Here is a 19,522-nt window from a genome sequence, read left to right as displayed (position 1 = left end):
AGTAGATCTTTCTGACCTAATTCCATTTCCCCCCATTGTAGTAGTTCACGAACAGAGGGGAGACGAGTTCACATGGCGGTGAAGGGACAGTCAAGAAGAGAGAGAGGAAAAGAGGGGAGAATGCCTGCTAAGAGTAGCGTTAAACAGCTGTTATTACACACCTCTCCCTGCGGATCATTACTCCACCTGCTTTGGGACTGGTCCAGCAGTTAAAACACTCTGATTAGCAGTAATATCCCTAATGTAATGAACTTTATTTATTGTTAATTTCTCAGTTTGTCCCATTGCAGGCCTGCTGGGTCAAAACCAGATGCTGTGGCCACTGTTGTGGCTGTGGACTTTGGGTTGCTTATCAACTAAAAGATTCATTAAACCAGTAAACCAGCCTGCTTCTCTCGAGACTCTTGGCTTGAGGAATAGTTCGATCTGTTGAACATGGAATGGTCAGCCTGCCTGTTGAAAGACTTTGATAAGAGGTGGTGGTGGCACTGCTCCACCATGTATTATCAGACCTGGATACTGTACCCACAGTCAAACTGTTATGTAATTAACACTAAGACATGGTAGTCATTTATTTATAAAATATAGTACTGCACATGCTTTGACATGACCCAAATGTTGTATTAGTTTACAACAATTTGATGTAAAACTAGAGGCAGGTAAAACAGCTCCATGAAGAAAGTGATTATACTTCAAACATCTTAAAAGAAAAAAAATCTATGAAAATAAATGCAGATTTCAAAAAATAACCACAATTCATTTTTATTTGTACAAAAACCTTTAGTTGACAGTCTTGCCAGTGGAACCCTGCCGGCAGGGTTCAGGTTCTAGTTATGGTCCTTCATCCACTGCTCAGTCCACTGTGCTATCTGCTCCAGGTTTTTCTCAAGGTCCTCAGGAGTGTTGCTGGGCAGCTGGTGGACAATATCCTCACTGTACGCCTCCATGGCCTCCTCATAGATGGTCTGGAAGATTTCACACTGCACGTTGTCCTGCAGCTTCTTCCCTGTGTAACCTCTGTCAGTCACACAGGACAGGAGGGAGACAGACAAACAACAAAACAGCTTAACCATGTAGCCTTCTTAACCACAGTAGAAGCACAACAATCAAGGAAAAATGACAAAATACACACAATCTGAGCAAGTCAACAATAGCAGGTAGGCATGATGCTCTGCTCCTGAAAAGCTCCTGCTTAGGGGTATGAAGCCACGTGGAAGACAGAACAAAACACTTCAGTAACAGAGACTTGCCCAGTGGAATCACGAGGTTAAACATTTACCATGTAAAACCAGCTTAAAATGTAATACTGGAAGATAACCACTTGTTGGGGCAGCACTTCCTGATGAACACTGATAGAGAGGTGAAGTCTTGTGTGCCCCATGGGAAAAAATGGGTACAGCAGTCACTGACGAGACACAATTATTTTTATCCCCTTTGAATTGTGCCATGAATTACAGAACTGACATCAATTGACCATTTAAAAGATACATAAACCAAAATCTGAAATTCACTAGCGCAATGGTCCACAGGCTTAAAGTCAAGTAGCCATAGTCATACATTAATTGAGGTTCAGCATACATGAGAAATGTAGTGTTAATTACCTGCTCTCTAACCGTGTGTACAGCTGGGTGTTGTCTGTGCGGAGGACGAAGACGATGTGAAACCAGCGTTTAGGGAACAGATCACAGCCATGATAGTCAACAATTGCACCACCTTCTGTCATCTTTTCTTCCAGCTCATCCACCACCTGCACAATCACATCAAGTCACAATATTGACATTAAACCAACCTAATACAATCTCTAGTGATGGTTTACTTCATATTGGTTCAACAGTTTCAAATTATAATACTCCTCAGTTTACAGAATGACTAAGATTCCCCTACAATCTGTTCAATGTGGTGATAATTTTCAGCCTATAATTTGTCTTCATATAGTATTATAAAGAGATTTCCTCTGTGCAGTAAGTAAACACATGGCTGGTTGTAGTTTAACCCAATAGGTAGAGGGATTACACTGTCTTTACCAACATTGAAAAGCTTCAACTATATAACTGAAAACTATAATAAACTGGAGTTTATTATGTTTATGTTCATTTAAGGATTTAAGGAGTTTATTTAAAGACTTCCTGGGGTCCCAAACATAAAAATACAATACAGACATGCAATAACAAAGTACAAACTACAGTATTTAAAATTAGAAAACACCCAGCAAACTATGCAGACACACTACCAGAGGAACTAAGCATTAGGGACAGACGGATCATCAGCCCGGCTTCAGTTTTTTCAGATTATTGGTATCTGATTTTCTGTCAGATTGTTGATAAAATAAACAAACTTAAAAATGTGCTACTTTGGCTCTGATGCAACATCCTCTCACACAATGTCCCGCCCACAACACTATCAAATTACAATTAATAGCCTATAAACAATAAAATAATATGTGTCTGCCAAGTAACTAGTTACTGAATTTATCAAATAAATGTAGTGGAAAGTTTGAAGTAAAGTTCCTCAAAATTGTACTTAAGAACAGTACTGAGTAGACTGTACTGTACTGTACTTCATTCTGCACTTTTTTGTTCTAAATTTTGACACCAAGATTTTAATTTTCTTTTTATTACTGGGAATGAATATCGTTACAAATATCAGATATTTGTCTTCTTGATTTCTAATAACCAGTATCGGCCTTTCAAAAGCCATATTGTTCGACCCCTAGCAATACAAGCAATGCAATTATTTATAGGATCAGAAAAAACAAAACTAACAGAAATATAACAGGGTATAATGCAGGAAGTTAAATTTAATACTTTTTGAGACCTTTAAGACCCTTTCATACATTTTAAAAGCTCATTGCCACTTCGAGGTCTAACTGGTTACATCAGCGATACACTTTAACTTACATTTACTATATATATTGATTGTAAGATAGCACAACTAAACAGTCATAGTTTGTGGTAACTCCTCATCATTACAACATCATTTAAATAGACTGCATGGGAACAAAGCACAAGAGAATGAACTGAGTGACTAACCCAATTAGGGCTGGGCGATTAATTGAATTTTGATTTCGATTTTGGCTTCCCTCGATCATGAAAACAAGATAATCGTAATAAAACGATCATTCTGCCGCACGCCGTGTCTTGTGTGGTAAATGCAGCGAACCCTTCCATCTCCACCTGTGCACTCCGCTCCGCCCCGACCCCGCCTGAACAGTTTCGCTTTCAGCCACGCCGGTGTGTGTTGCCAGTGGGTTTTTGGAAAAAACGCGTAGAAGAAGACGGTAGACGATGGCAGAAAGGAGCCTTTGGTCGGGAAGAAAGATAAAGCGAATTCTATGGTGTGGAAACACTTCGGTTTCGAGGAGTCTTACTCGGAACAAACGAAGATATTGTGCAAGATATGTCACGCGACCGTGTCTGCACCTCAAGGGAACACGACCAATTTATTTAACCATTTAAAGTCCACACACAGAGTAATACATGACCAAGCAGTGAAGGAACAAAACAAATGAAAAGCTCCTCGACTCCTGCCACCGCCACACCGTTCTCAATTAAGGACACACTTTACAATGCCACCGCATATCCACCCAGCTCCCGCAGGCATGAAGAAATAACGGATGCCGTCACATACATGATTGCCAAAGACATGTGCCCTATCAACACCGTTAGCGAGCCGGGGTTCAATAAACTGATTAACACATTGGACAAGCGGTAGTAAGTGTTACCATCACGTCACCATTTCAGCAGAATTGCGCTGCCTGCCCTTTATGACGAATGTCGCAGAAAAGTTGCAAGAGAAGTGTCAACAGCATTATATTTTGCCACCACAACGGACCTATGGATTTTTTTTTTTACATATTATTTAATTCATTTTATTAATATATTTTTCTTATTTATTTGCATTTTTCTTGTTTTTCAGTTCAAACTTATCGTGTTCAAAGAAATACCAGAGTTAAAAGTTCAATAAATGCTTGTTCTCAAATCAATGAATAATCGTCTTTAATAATCGTGATTACAATATCAATCAAAATAATCGTGATTATGATTTTTGCCATAATCGAGCAGCCCTAAACCCAATGCAAGGTTTATTAGAAAGAAACCATTAGAAACCAGTATTTGACCAATAAACAAAACAATTGACAAAACTAAAAATTAAATAGAGTATACTTTGGTGAGCTTCAGGAGGGTCAGGCCATGTAGGAACTCCCTCACAAATACCCAGTGCTGGAAGAAGTATTAAAATCCTTTACTCAAGTCAAAGTAGCAATACAACAATGTAAAAATACTCAAAATCCTGCATACTACTTAAATAAAAGTACAGTATTATGAGCTAAAGGAATCAAAAGTAAAACTCGTTCTGTAGAAAACTGGCCCTGTAACTGATATGTTATTAGATAATTTATAATATAAACAAAATTTAGATTATATTGTAATTACTTTATACACTATTAGGTAGTTTCATCCAGTGGTTCCCAACCTAGGGGACAGGCCCCTCCAAAGGTTCACAAGATAAATCTCAGGGGTGCTGAGATAGGGTATAGATAATAGGGTAGAAAATATCATTTACTTGAATGAGGAAAAATGGAAATATTTATAAAAAATAAATATTTTGGTAGTATGAATGATAGGAATGAGAAATGTAGTTGCACAACATTCCAGACTGAGCTGAGTATTTTAAAGTAGTAAACTGCAAAAAAAAGTAGGCTGAAGAATAATAAGAAAGAACATGTCAATTAAAGTTGAGGATATCTTGACCTCTGCTGCTTCCATTTTCAAACTGTGCCCTGATCTGACACAGGGATTCAAAGTGTAACACAGACGAACAATAAGGAAGCAGAGTTTTGCAGTGGTTCCAAATCAGTTGTTTTGTGCAGTATAGACCGGCAGGTCATAACCAGGTTCAAAGCTTGCATGTGGAATTTAGCTTACCCTGTCCTCATCCAAGATGGGGCACTGATACTCCTCATCGTAGCCATCATAAAGTTGTCCTGAGGAAAGAGCATCAGGATAATTAGAACAGCCTCAGGATGACTCTGCCATCATATTGCATTTACTTTTTTATATGTTGTATGTCCACTTCCGTGTTTAAGTACAGCTGCTTTCACACCTGATACGAACTGTACTCAAGACCACCTTTTCAAGCAGACCCGGGCAAGGGTACAGTACACTTGTAATCAAATGACCTGGCCTTTGAGGTCAAGTGTACTTGGATCCGGGCCCGGGTCCCTTATGTCAAACTCTAAGGTAGCACAATGACAATGCAACAAAAGGAGGAAGGATGCTCCATGCTCTAAGAATTTCGTTCAGTGTCAGGTGTTTGTTTCAGTCTTTGGTATCCATTTGTTGTGAAAGTTGGTTAAGGTTCTTACCTTCCTGGGCCAGGTCTCCAATGTTAACATAGGTCAGCCCTGTCCGCTGGGCCAGTTCCTTTCCTAAAGTGGTCTTTCCAACACCAGGGGTTCCTGTCAGAGAGACGATTAACATTTGAGATTTCATTGATCAAACTTGGTGCTGACGCGATTGCCAGCCTCTCCCGTAGCTCGATCTGTGTACTGTGTATTTTTGCTCTTTTTTCCAACTTTGTTACACTTGTTAACTTGTTCTACAGCAGGTATTGTGTTAATCTATCTCCTATGGATATGGCTTTTTTCTTTTCTGCGAGAAGGAGGGTGTTGGGACCTTCACCACATGGTAACGTGTTCTCTCTCTGTCTCTCTCTCTATCAGGTGATGTAACTGAAGGAGACTATATGCAGATGTGACAGTGAGCTGCTAGTGGTGAGTCTCTGATAATATTACATGCCCTGGGAGTTCTCCCACGCCGTTGTTGTTTGTGTGTACATTCCTCCATGTGTGCATGCAGAGACAGCGTCATGAGGCTACAAACACAACACCCTGAAGCCTTCATCATTATTCCTGGAGACTTTAATCAAGTCACAATATGCCCAACCAGGAAGAACAGGACAATAGACCTCCTGTATACTAATATAAGGGATGCATACAGTGACACAGAGACACAGACCCCATTTGCTACCGGTGCATGTTGAGGTGGTCAGCACCTAGTACCTGGGGCTGCAGGTGGAAGACAAACTGGACTGGTCAGCAAACACTGACATTATTCACAGAAGAGGGCAGAGCCAGCTCCATTTCCTGAGGAGGCTGGGCTCATTTAACATCTGTAAGAAACTGCTGCTGATTTTCTACCAGTCGGTTGTTGCCAGCGTTCTCTTCTATGCTGTGGTGTGCTGGGGAAGCAGCATTAAGAAGAGGGCTGCTAAGCAGCTGGACAGGCTGGTGAGGAGAGCTGGCGCTGTGGTTGGGATGGAGCTGGACTCACTTATGTCAGTGGCAGAGAGACGGCTCTCGACAAACTGTTGGTCAATCATGGAGAATGCCCGCCACCCTCTGCACAGCACACTCACCAAACAGAGGAGTATGTTCAGCGGCAGACTGCTGAACATACAGACTGAGGAAGTTGTTTGTCCCCTGGGCCATACAGCTGTTCCACCCTTCCAGGCTATGGCGGGGTGAGACTGGCTGCTAGTGAAGGCTCAACTGCACTCTGTCATTAGACTGCTGGACTGCCAGTTACTGGCTATATTAGCCATGCAAACTGTTCAGTTTGATAATTGCTTTTTTTGTTCCTCTTGATATTTATTGTTCCTGTTATTTCTATAAGCAGCACATGCACAATTGCTTTTTTTCTATTAATATTTATATCCTGATTTGTGTGTTGTTTATTTTTTTGGCACTATTTTTTGTTTTAAACTTTAATCACACTAAATTGGCAATACATGCACTGTTGGACCCCATACAGTTAACTACCTCAGTTTGCACATACTGTAACATACCAGTTAATGGTTCTGGTGAATAGACTATCACTTCACTGCTGTATGTGTTTTCTTCATTATTCTGTTCATTTACTTAAATTCTTGTTTATATTTTCTTTTTAATACTCATATTACATGTTTGTTTTTGTGTTTTGTACCTGTCCTATAAGCTACTGGATGTCTAAATTTCCCTCAGGATCAATACAGTATGTGTGCATCTATCTATCTATCTATCTATCTGAACATGTTAACATTCACTGTTGTGCAGTTTTAAAGGTGAGGTCATTCATACTACATTATCTGGTGAGATGTGATCAGGTTGTTAAAGTGGACCAATGACTTTATTAACTCGTCAATCAATCGACTAATGATTTCACCGAATGTAATAAGTTACTTTAAATACATTGGGCTGGTGGTTACAGTAACGCAGACATACCGTAGAGTATACGTGAAGTTTTAAAGTAAATGGATGTAATGTGCATGTACTGTATATCTAACGATGACATGTAGAGAGGGAGACACATGTACATCCATTGATACATGTTGAATATACCCTCACTGAATAAACTCTCCTGTACAAACTGCTATAGTACACTTCTGTAGTTTAAACATGACAGTCCACAAAAGTCCCAATGACCGAGCGCAACTCTAACATGGTTTTAAGTTTCATTTAATAGACGCATGTTATCTAAACTGAACGTGTCTAGCTAACAGAAACGTTTTATCACCGACCTGTTAACAGAATATTTGGTTGCTTCCTCATCTTCATCGCTTGCTAGAAGCCAACACGTGTTTTGATGACGGTAACCTGAAAGACAGAACAGTCCTGTTATCTCTTCATGCGGAGAGAAATAATTCTCTTCGTGCAATTCTGGACACATGAGTTCATCTCTACGCTAAGTGTCAAGAAAGACACCTGAAAAGACGAGGCAGACCGAGTGGAAGTCGTCGTTAGCTAGCTTGTTGGATCTTTCCTCGCCTGGCAGCCTGGCTGCTTCTTTTTCTTCTTCGGTGTTTGTTGTTGTTCTCCTTCTTCTCTAATTTAATGGCTGATCGCAAACCAATGTGTAAAGGTGCACACCGCCACCTACTGTACCGGAGTGTGTAGCCTCAGGGCTTCATGTATTTCAGGTTACATTCTACAAGTATGCACATGCACATACACATATACATATACATGTTATTATATCTGATGTAGCTGATGTACATATTTCCTACACGAAATCAGGACATGCTCCACTGTTTTTGCTTCCTTACATGGCTCACTATGTCCAGTTGGGTGCTTTCCTATAATAAAAATAGGAATTCTTAAATCATTTCGCTCATAATAAATTGTTCTCGTCAGTTGGCTCCACTGTATCTTGTTGACCCTACTTTGTTCTGTATTTGGTGTAAATGTCTGCCCTTAGTTGCACTATCCCAGTATTGTTGTCATTGTTTAATTACTCCTTGTTTTATTGTGTACTTGTTTTGAAGAAGCAGGCTTTTATCCTCTGATTTTGAAAGTTTAACTCTGATGTCTATATTTTCCTTCTTGATTGCTTCCTTTGCCGGTTGCTCTTGTTCCTGAGTGCGCTGGTATCCACATGAACTTTATGTTTTCCCCTTACTGATAATCCATGGATTGATGAACGATAACTCATACTGTATATCTAGATGGTTATCGCTTGATCCCGTTTTAATTCTGGTTAATGCAGAAACTGAGTCACTGCTGGTTAGTATAGTTTGCTATTATATGTTCTGCCCACTTCAGTGCTAATGCAATAAACTCAGTTGCATATACACTGAGATAGGCTGAGATTCTCAGTGTATATACCACTACGGCCCCTGTCTTCAAAAGACATATGTGGATATGGAAATACTAACAGGCTAGTATTTCCATATCCACATATGTCTTTTGAAGAGTCCAGACTGGTTTCATGGTCCACAACACAGTGGGTCCAAAGTTTATTTTGTCAACTTTGTTCTGCTATGTTCTCTCCTCCCCATCCGAAGCTTTATTTCTGTGCTTTCTTTCCCAACTTTCTTCCAAGACCCTCTTAGCTGGTTGACTTTCTTTATGACCCTTTGTTTAGATGAAGCCAGTAATTTACCATCAGGTGTTTCCTGCGGATCCACAGTGCTGCCTCTCAAAGCTCGGCTCTATCAACAGCCTCAACACACTTCCGTAAACAAACACTGCAGAGAACTGAGGCCTCACGTCAGTTTTACGTCATTGGACAATCAGTTTACGGCACTCCGTACACTCGTTTTGAATCTTGTCTCCATGCGCAGCTCCTTCGCCTTTAACTCCGTCGTAACACAAACGTTAACCCTCTGCGACTCTGAAAGTAGTTCACATCATCTCTGAACAACAGCCTGAGGTGACGGAAGCACCGAAGTCTGCTCAGGACACATGAAATGGTCAAACAAGGTAAGTGTAAGTGCGCAGAGTTATCATATTAGCTTAACATAAACTTACGGCAGTTTACGTTAACCCAAACTTCAAAATGTTGGGGGAACGTTAGCAGGATTCAAGCTAAATAAAATGCAGTGTTAAATGTCCACTGACCCTTTGTTTCTGCAGGATACGATGTTTGTTTTATATACTTGGAGAACTGTGCTCTTGTGTTAGTTACATCCATCACCAGTAACTTTGTGTTAGTTACATCCATCACCAGTAACTTTTCCAACTGCTTTCCGGGTTGCCAGTTCTTCCTTGAATCCATGTGAAGCACCGCGGTGAGGGATGAGCAGGCTCTCTGTGGGAGATAAAGCTGCTTCAAGCAGGGTGAGTTCTTCAAGAGGTCTACATGACAAGTGCATTAGCAGTATGGTTTGTGTGTGTGTGTGTGTGTGTGTGTGTGTCTTTGTGCTTAGATTTGTAGAGGCAATATGTCATCAACTATCTGATGTTTGAAGTGTTTATGAATGCATACAAAGTATATTTGCTAAAATTGGATTGTATTTATGTACAATCTATTCGTACTTACCTCTCAAAGCACATTCATACACTGAGGGCAGAGGCAACCATGCAAGGCACCACCTGCGCCACTTTGAGCAAGGAGGCCACATCCCAGTGTCCAGATGTACAGTAAATGTGCCGTGGTCCCTGTCAGTCCACAAGGATTTAGGGCTGTCTAACTTCCTCCCCTGGAGGAAAGTTTTGCACATTTTAAAGTTAAATGCATCAATCTTGTGCACGTTGAGAGAAAAATTAAGAGGCTGTCTCATAAATAACATGACAATAAATGAGAAATTGTGAACATGTAGAAAATAATCCAATGCAACACTAAGGTATGGCTGTGCTGCCAGATGATTAGTCCAGCCCTCCCATGTTTCCCCCATTTCCATCTGTAAATCTAAAAATGTATCCGCCGGCTGTTTATAATCATATGGATGCTGTTCTGATGTTTGTGATCCTGACCTACCATGTCAGACTATGGACGCCATCAGAACATCATACTCCTGTCCAGCGCTGCCGGCCTACCCTTACACACAGACGTTGTCTCGCCTCTGTTGCGGCTCTGTTACTTCCTCCGCTGGCGGATCAGAGGCGTAACAAAACTGTCCCCCCATTCCATTTCTGACTTTGAATCAGATGGCGAGGCGGAATATTGGTGCGATATTCCCGCCTTGAAAAGGAGGCATTGTGCTTTGGGCTTGTGTTTTAGGGTAAGCCTGCAGGGCAGGACAGGGGTGTGATGTTCTGATGTTGTTCACAGTCTGACAACTAAACACATCCTTCACCCATCAAAGAAAAGAGAAATTTCCCACACTTGAACCCACAAAGCAACGTTACAGGGCCAAACAACAGTAATATGGTAGCAGGTAATGTCTTTGGCAACTTATACGAGGAAAAAAAATTTAGAATTTATATATGGATAAGTCTTTGTCATGCTGTCCTACCAACTATTTGTCACACTTCCGCCTGGAAAACAGCAAATGTCCCTGGCAGGCAGCCAGGCAGCTCCCTCTGTTGACTGGCGATGATTATGTGATGTGATTTCAGGATTCAGATTAGAAGAAGTGCTTGGATTTGTCTCTTTTTTGAGTTTTTTATGCTGGTGTCAACACAGAGTGTTTTATTATGACAATTAACTAACTATTATTGATGCGCCATGCTCCGGAGTAGATACACAATGCAGTGGGACCAGTAGAAGTACACACATTAACTAGAGTGAAACCTAACACCGAACATGGTTCTGGTGGTATTTAGGGGCAACTATTTATAGTTCTGGTTCTGTCTAGTAATTGTTTTTTGGCTGTAATTTATAAACATTGACTTATCGTAGTTAACCTTTTTCAGTTATTCCTTATGAATCTATAATCATTTTTGCTTGACTGTATTTCTAATAGCTGAACCGCTGGGTGGACCCCTCCTTCACTGATTTTCCTGGGGAAAACTTTTCTCTCTCTGGAATGGGTAAGGGCAGCCAGGTTTTGTGCTCCAAGGCTGAGCCCAAGAGGCCTGGTAAGAGAAAAGTAAAGGTTGGCAGTTCAGACCCTCTCACACCCTACCTGCTAAATAAGTCAGCCCAGAGGGACCAGGATGAACCCTGGGTGGACAAATACTTCCCACGTTCACAGGTGAGCTTCATCTTCATCGGTATCTATTAATAGATTTGCATTCAGCCAATGACTGGTCTGACTTGCAGAGTTTGTCTGTCATAAGTTCAAAAGTACTGTGATGTGTCTGCAGTGTTCTCTCATCACATTAAGGCAGTGAGGGCCTAATGTTTAATGCAAAACATTGCATGCATTAACCTAATACATCTAGAAATATTAATGCATTGCTATCTTGGTATAAATGGTATGACAAAATCTCTGATTGTTAATGCATTCCTGTTGTCTTAGCGCATATATATCGTCAATCACCCAACGACATTTCAAATAAATCTAGTTCATTTGTATATTTCACTTTTGTCGTCTGTGTACAATAGTTTGCCACATTTTATTATTACTGGCCGTGAAGTGATACCTTTTTGTAGCACAACTCCAATGTAAGAGATGTGGTCAAAATCCACATCGCTAATTCTAATCTCTAAATTCTGCTGAAGCCAAAGTGGGCCAGCAATCACTTTGTCAAATGAAATGGGTATCCTTCAATGTTTATAGCCTTTTAGTTTGTAGTTTCCTTATTAGAATTGCACTGAGGGACTTACTTCACTGCCAGTGTAGCAAGGAATATTGATAGCCACTGCCACTATCTCAGTGTACATATTAGGCATGCAAGTATTTTTTGAGACGGACTAGGAAAAAATCTGAACCTGTTCTTCAGGGTACCGCATGCATTTATGCGGTGGCCACAGAAATGGGAAGTAATCCCCCACCCACCTCCAGTGACCAGGGGTGTAAGTGTATTTGATTTGAGAACTGAACCTTCTGTTCTCTTGTTTAATGGTTACTGTGTGTGTTTGTGTAGGCTGAGCTAGCTGTCCACAAGAAGAAGATAGAAGAAGTGGAGAACTGGATACGAGTTCACACAAACACACCACAGGTACGTGAACTTTCATTTTTGATTCTGATCATTCATGACTTCAATGACTAAACCTTGGCACCAATCTTTGTACCCTAATATTGTCTATGAGTGACTGTTGCCTCTGTTATGACATTTTCTTTAGTGATGTAACAGGACATCCAATGAGCTTTGCTGTCAGGAGTGGCAGTCATACAAGACGTACTGTTTTGAGACAAAGATATGTGAAGAAGAACTGATCCTGTAGCGTGTTATGATCTTAAACTATTATAATGTTGTCTGTGGAGGTTTTAAGTGAAGCTGGCGGTTCAGGTTTAGCCATTCTTTTGTCATCTTCAGAGTGGCATCTTGCTGCTGACGGGACCATCCGGCTGTGGAAAGACTGCCACAGTCCAGGTTTTGTCTAAGGAGTTGGGCCTCAGGGTCCACGAGTGGACCAACCCCACCAACCATGAGCCATACAGTAGCAGCCAGCATGGTGAGGATAAATCCTTAATGCCCTACCTGCTATCAGTGCTTCTGTCAAACTGAGAATAAGCATAACGTTATTATTAATACAAATGAAAATGACCTTGTTCATGTTCACATGCTTTTGTTTAGACTAGGGATTCACAATATTGGAACACTAAATTATCAGCCTGATACTGGAAAATGTATATTATCGGCTATTTATTGTATCAATGAAATTCTAGCTGACAAAGTCGTGGTCAACATGTTCATCATGTCAGCCTTCAGCTCCAATGATTCTACGGCTCTCATGTTTGTGTGATGAATGAGTGGAACACAAACTACTTTGTCACAAAAACATTCATTCAATGAATTTATTATAGGTCTTTTGAACATGTGACCAAATATGCTGGATCTTTATTTCAAGGTATTCTGTCAACAGTTTGACAGAAGACTCTGTAATGGTGGTCTATGGGAAAATTATTTTTGGGCTGCAGGGAATTGTTTTACTGCAGTACCACAAGAGGCCACAAGGCAGCATTGGAGGCAGTGCTGATTGGCACCACCAGATCCATACCTTTTTTTATTATAGAATGGAATAACATGCATGATAAAATGTAGTAAATGGCACTGGCAAATAGGCTGAGGCGGACAATAAGGACAATCTGGCCTGTGTGGTTGAACTCATGGATATTACAGCAACAGGCTCAAGGGGCTTTCCCTTTATTTTTAGGGCCCGAGCAGTGAAACTGCGAGGACCCTATTGTTTTTGTAATGATTATTATTATTATTATTATTATTTTTCTTTGTCCGTAATGATCGCATTTTTCACTGCCTGAACATACCCCAAAAGTCACCAAACTTGGAATATAGATCAGACCTGGCGAAAAATTTTATAATCTGTTGTCGTTGTGGACTTTCACCACTAGGTGGCGCTATAATCAAGAAAAGTGTGTTTTGGCTAATAACTCCCACATACTTTGTCGCACATTCAAAAACCTTACATCCACGCGTTCAGTGAATTGTGCTGAATCTCCTGATATAGGCCACGCCCATTTCTGCCCACCATTTTTTTTCGCTAGCTCGCCAAATGTCGTAAACCTACTTTTTCGAACTCCTCCCAGGCAATTTCACCAATTAGCACCAAACTTTGCACACAGCATCTGTGGACTCTTCTGACAAAAAGTTATTAAAAGAATTTAGAAATGCCAAAGAATACTCAAGTTATTAAATAACAACTTCCTGCAGATTTCGTTCCAAACAGGAAGTGTTGCATATCTCCACATTGGTTTGTCCAAATGACGTGAAACTCAAGATACTACTTCCCCATGAGCCCCTAAGGCTCTGTGCTAAATCTTGGCCCATCACCACTAGGTGGCGCTATTTAAAATGAAGTATTTTATATCTCCACATCGGTTGGCGGGATTAACACAAAACTTGGTACACTCATTGCCACTGCCCTTCTGACGATAGCTGACAAAGGGGTTACCGATCTGACACTAGGTGGCGCTCTGGTGGCAGTTTCATTTTATATTTGGCACTGTGCCCACACCATAACACTTATGGATATGAAATTCATAGGGGTGGTATAGACTGGCCCCTGTAACTCACACACCAAAAATGACCAGCAGGTGGCGCTATTATCAAGAAAAAACGTTTTTTGCTAATTACTCCCACATAATATGGTGCACATCGTTAAACATTATATCTATATGTTCCCTGAATACAGCCGAACCGTGTGATGTAGGCCACGCCCATGTTCGCACTGAATTTCCATTCGCAAATTCGCCAAATGTCGCAAACCTACTTTTTCGAACTCCTCCCAGGCAATTTCACCGATTTGCACCAAACTTTGCATACAGCATCTGTGGACTCTCCTGACAAAAAGTTATTAAAAGAATTGTGATAGCCTAAAGAACGACCAAAATATAAAACAACAATTTCCTGCACGTTGTGGTAAACCACACAGTCTTGCATATCTTGATGAAATACAGTCCGATTAACACAAAACTTTTTTGATTTGTCTTCCATGCCCACATGAAGGTTTGTGCCAAATTCGGTGCATATCCACCAATAGGTGGCGCTTTTATTGCTAAATGACGAAATGACAGCTTGACTGCCTTCACTTTCATTTCCTCAATGGCAGTTGTTGCAAGTAGAAGCCCCGACAGCAGCATGCCCCGACAGCAGCGCGCCCCGACAGCAGCACGCCCCGACGCGCGTGGACTGCGAGGGCCCGTTCATCGCTGCTTGCAGCTTTAATTTCTATTTCTCTTCTTGTGCACTGATTCACTGAGCTGAACTGCCAATCATAGTAATTTCTTTCACGGAAAGGGGTTGGTGTGCTCACTTGGCCAAAAAGCCGCCGACAAGGCCTGACTAGTGTCAATACACCGCTACAGATGGGCCACAGATGCTCACTGATGGCCAGTTCATTGGCCGAAACCTACCGTCGGCCTACTGTGTCAGGGCCCTTGCAGTTGCAATGTGATAAATTAAAGCTGCAAGCAGCGATGAACGGGCCCTCGCAGTCCACGCGCGTCGGGGCGTGCTGCTGTCGGGGCGCGCTGCTGTCGGGGCATGCTGCTGTCGGGGCTTCTACTTGCAACAACTGCCATTGAGGAAATGAAAGTGAAGGCAGTCAAGCTGTCATTTCGTCATTTAGCAATAAAAGCGCCACCTATTGGTGGATATGCACCGAATTTGGCACAAACCTTCATGTGGGCATGGAAGACAAATCAAAAAAGTTTTGTGTTAATCGGACTGTATTTCATCAAGATATGCAAGACTGTGTGGTTTACCACAACGTGCAGGAAATTGTTGTTTTATATTTTGGTCGTTCTTTAGGCTATCACAATTCTTTTAATAACTTTTTGTCAGGAGAGTCCACAGATGCTGTATGCAAAGTTTGGTGCAAATCGGTGAAATTGCCTGGGAGGAGTTCGAAAAAGTAGGTTTGCGACATTTGGCGAATTTGCGAATGGAAATTCAGTGCGAACATGGGCGTGGCCTACATCACACGGTTCGGCTGTATTCAGGGAACATATAGATATAATGTTTAACGATGTGCACCATATTATGTGGGAGTAATTAGCAAAAAACGTTTTTTCTTGATAATAGCGCCACCTGCTGGTCATTTTTGGTGTGTGAGTTACAGGGGCCAGTCTATACCACCCCTATGAATTTCATATCCATAAGTGTTATGGTGTGGGCACAGTGCCAAATATAAAATGAAACTGCCACCAGAGCGCCACCTAGTGTCAGATCGGTAACCCCTTTGTCAGCTATCGTCAGAAGGGCAGTGGCAATGAGTGTACCAAGTTTTGTGTTAATCCCGCCAACCGATGTGGAGATATAAAATACTTCATTTTAAATAGCGCCACCTAGTGGTGATGGGCCAAGATTTAGCACAGAGCCTTAGGGGCTCATGGGGAAGTAGTATCTTGAGTTTCACGTCATTTGGACAAACCAATGTGGAGATATGCAACACTTCCTGTTTGGAACGAAATCTGCAGGAAGTTGTTATTTAATAACTTGAGTATTCTTTGGCATTTCTAAATTCTTTTAATAACTTTTTGTCAGAAGAGTCCACAGATGCTGTGTGCAAAGTTTGGTGCTAATTGGTGAAATTGCCTGGGAGGAGTTCGAAAAAGTAGGTTTACGACATTTGGCGAGCTAGCGAAAAAAAATGGTGGGCAGAAATGGGCGTGGCCTATATCAGGAGATTCAGCACAATTCACTGAACGCGTGGATGTAAGGTTTTTGAATGTGCGACAAAGTATGTGGGAGTTATTAGCCAAAACACACTTTTCTTGATTATAGCGCCACCTAGTGGTGAAAGTCCACAACGACAACAGATTATAAAATTTTTCGCCAGGTCTGATCTATATTCCAAGTTTGGTGACTTTTGGGGTATGTTCAGGCAGTGAAAAATGCGATCATTACGGACAAAGAAAAATAATAATAATAATTAAAGCTGCAAGCAGCGATGAACGGGCCCTCGCAGTCCACGCGGGTCGGGGCGTGCTGCTCTCGGGCGTGCTGCTGTCGGGGCGTGCTGCTGTCGGGGCATGCTGCTGTCGTGACATGCTGCTGTCGGGGCTTCTACTTGCAACAACTTCCATTGAGGAAATGAAAGTGAAGGCAGTCAAGCTGTCATTTCGTCATTTAGCAATAAAAGCGCCACCTATTGGTGGATATGCACCGAATTTGGCACAAATCCTCATGTGGGCATGGAAGACAAATCAAAAAAGTTTTGTGTTAATCGGACTGTATTTCATCAAGATATGCAGGACTGTGTGGTTTACCACAACGTGCAGGAAATTGTTGTTTTATATTTTGTTCGTTCTTTATACTATCACAATTCTTTTAATAACTTTTTGTCAGGAGAGTCCACAGATGCTGTGTGCAAAGTTTGGTGCAAATTGGAAAAATTGCCTGGGAGGAGTTCGAAAAAGCAGGTTTGCGACATTTGGCGAATTTGCGAATGGAAATTCAGTGCGAACGTGGGCATGGCCTACATCACACGGTTCGGCTGTATTCAGGGAATATATAGATATAATGTTTAACGATGTGCACCATATTATGTGGGAGTAATTAGCAAAAAAAGTTTTTTCTTGATAATAGCGCCACCTGCTGGTGATTTTTGGTGTGTGAGTTACAGGGGCCAGTCTATACCACCCCTATGTATTTCATGTCCATAAGTGTTATGGTGTGGGCACAGTGCCAAATATAAAATGAAACTGCCACCAGAGCGCCACCTAGTGTCAGATCGGTAACACCTTCGTCAGTTGTCCTCAGGAGGCCATTTGCAATCACTGTACCAAGTTTTGTGTTAATCCGACCAACCAATGTGGAGATATAAAATACTTCAATTTAAATAGCGCCACCTAGTGGTCATGGGCCAAGATTTTGCACAGAGCCTTAGGGGCTCATGTGGAAGTAGTATACTGAGTTTCATGTCATTTGGACACACCAATGTGGAGCTGTGCAACACTTCCTGTTTTGACCCAAATCTACAGGAAGTTGTTATTTAATAACTTGAGTATTGTTTGGAATAGCAAAATTCTTTTAATAACTTTTTGTCAGGAGGGTCCACAGATGCTGTGTGCAAAGTTTGGTGCAAATCGGTGAAATTGCCCGGGAGGAGTTCGAAAAAGTAGGTTTGCAACATTTCGCGAGCTAGCGAAAAAAAACGGTAGGCGGAAATGGGCGTGGCCTATATCAGGAGATTCAGCACAATTCACTGAACGCGTGGATGTAAGGTTTTTGAATGTGCGACAAAGTATGTGGGAGTTATTAGCCAAAACGCACTTTCCTTGATTGTAGCGCCACCTAGTGGTGAAAATTCACAACGACAACAGATTATAAAATTTTTCGCCAGGTATGACATATATTCCAAGTTTGATGAGTTTTGGGGTATGTTCAGGCAGTGAAAAATGCGATCATTTCGTCAGAAGAAAAATAACAAATAACAAATAATAATCATTACAATTACAATAGGGTCCTTGCAGTTTCACTGCTCGGGCCCTAATTAAAGCTGCAAGCAGCGATGAACGGGCCCTCGCAGGCCACGCGGGTCGGGGCGTGCTGCCGTCGGGGCGTGCTCCTTATCCGGACCCATTGCCCCGTTATTGTGCGCGCATGTCTTAACTGATAGCCAAAAACGGTATTGTGTTGATAATAGCGCCACCTGCTGGTGATTTTTGGTGTGTGAGTTACAGATGCCAGTCTATACCACCCCAATCAGTTTCATATCCATAAGTGTTATGGTGTGGGCACAGTGCCAATTATAAAATGAAATTGCCACCAGAGCGCCACCTATTGTCAGATCGGTAACACCTTCGTCAGCTGTCCTCAGGAGGCCATTGGCAATCAGTGTACCAAGTTTCGTGTTAATCCGACCAACCAATGTCGAGATATAAAATACTTCAATTTAAATAGCGCCACCTAGTGGTCATGGGCCAAGATTTTGCACAGAGTCTTAGGGGCTCATGGGGAAGTACTGTCCTGAGTTTCACGTCATTTGGACACACCAATGTGGATATATGCAACACTTCCTCTTTTGACTGTAATCTACAGGAAGTTGTTATTTAATAACTTGAGTATTCTTTGGAATATCAAAATTCTTTTAATAACTTTTTGTCAGGAGGGTCCACAGGTGCTGTGTGCAAAGTTTGGTGCAAATTGGTGAAATTGTCTGGGAGGAGTTCGAAAATGTAGGTTTGTGACATTTTGCGCATTTGCGAATGGAAATGTTGCGCAAAAGTGGACGTGGCCTACATCATACAATTCAGGTGAATTCAGGGAACACGTAGATATAAGGTTTAACAATGTCCGACAAATTATGTGGGAGTTATTAGTCAAAAACTGTTTTGTGTTGATAATAGCGACACCTGTTGGTCATTTTTGGTATGTGAGATACAGGGGCCAGTCTATACCACCCCTATGAATTTCATATCCATAAGTCTTATGGTGTGGGCACAGTGCCAAATATAAAATGAAACTGCCACCAGAGCGCCACCTAGTGTCACATCACTAACCCCTTTGTCAGCTGTCATCAGGAGGGCAGAGGCAATGAGTGTACCAAGTTTTCTGTTCATCCGACCAACCGATGTCGAGATATAAAATTCTTCAATTTAAATAGCGCCACCTACTTGTCATCACCCAAAATTTCGCACAGAGCCTTTGGGCCTCATGAGCAAGTAGTATCCTGAGTTTCACGTCATTTGGACAAACCAATGTGAAGATATGCAACACTTCCTGTTTGGAACGAAATCTGCAGGAACTTGT

At 41.6% G+C, this 19,522-nt stretch overlaps 2 protein-coding genes across 5 annotated transcripts in view; one reads left to right on the top strand and one right to left on the bottom strand.

Moving 5' to 3' along the window:
• Positions 1–736: 736 nt before the first annotated feature.
• Positions 737–8,993, bottom strand: ak6 (adenylate kinase 6). 3 transcript variants are annotated; one of them, XM_073467308.1, is made up of 6 exons: positions 8,919–8,993; positions 7,558–7,633; positions 5,366–5,458; positions 4,926–4,984; positions 1,602–1,747; positions 737–1,017 (listed from the first exon to the last, which is right to left on the bottom strand). In XM_073467308.1, the coding sequence occupies exons 2-6, from the start codon at positions 7,592–7,594 to the stop codon at positions 828–830; spliced, it is 525 nt and encodes a 174-aa protein (XP_073323409.1). In that variant the 5' UTR covers positions 7,595–7,633; positions 8,919–8,993; the 3' UTR covers positions 737–827. The 3 variants fall into 3 exon arrangements, with proteins under 3 accessions (XP_073323409.1, XP_073323408.1, XP_073323410.1); XM_073467307.1 differs by lacking the exon at positions 8,919–8,993 and adding an exon at positions 7,742–7,848; XM_073467309.1 differs by lacking the exon at positions 8,919–8,993 and adding an exon at positions 7,761–7,832.
• Positions 8,994–9,086: 93 nt separating this feature from the next.
• rad17 (RAD17 checkpoint clamp loader component) overlaps positions 9,087–19,522 on the top strand; it is a 49,477-nt gene continuing 39,041 nt past the window's right edge. Inside the window, exons 1-5 of one of the 2 annotated variants that reach the window (XM_073466888.1) lie at positions 9,087–9,238; positions 9,517–9,595; positions 11,164–11,394; positions 12,230–12,304; positions 12,623–12,761. In XM_073466888.1, the coding sequence (XP_073322989.1) occupies positions 9,554–9,595; positions 11,164–11,394; positions 12,230–12,304; positions 12,623–12,761 (487 nt within the window). In that variant the 5' untranslated portion in view covers positions 9,087–9,238; positions 9,517–9,553. The remainder of the gene's footprint in view (positions 9,239–9,516; positions 9,596–11,163; positions 11,395–12,229; positions 12,305–12,622; positions 12,762–19,522) is intronic. The other variant, XM_073466887.1, reaches the window with a different exon arrangement.

Source organism: Pagrus major, chromosome 5 (genome assembly GCF_040436345.1).
Source record: "Pagrus major chromosome 5, Pma_NU_1.0".
In the NCBI taxonomy this organism is placed as follows: Eukaryota; Metazoa; Chordata; class Actinopteri; order Spariformes; family Sparidae; genus Pagrus; species Pagrus major.
Note: the sequence above shows the minus strand (reverse complement) of the source record. Positions and strands in the feature narration are given on the sequence as shown.

What these genes read in the sequence shown, in the direction of transcription:
- ak6 (XM_073467308.1), bottom strand. Translation starts at nt 7,594, where the DNA reads ATGAAGATGAGGAAGCAACCAAATATTCTGTTAACAG. An exon ending in TGGAGACCTGGCCCAGGAAG is followed by an intron (nt 4,985 to 5,365) that starts GTAAGAACCTTA and finishes CTCTTTCCTCAG; the next exon opens with GACAACTTTATGATGGCTAC. An exon ending in CCATCTTGGATGAGGACAGG is followed by an intron (nt 1,748 to 4,925) that starts GTAAGCTAAATT and finishes GTGATTGTGCAG; the next exon opens with GTGGTGGATGAGCTGGAAGA.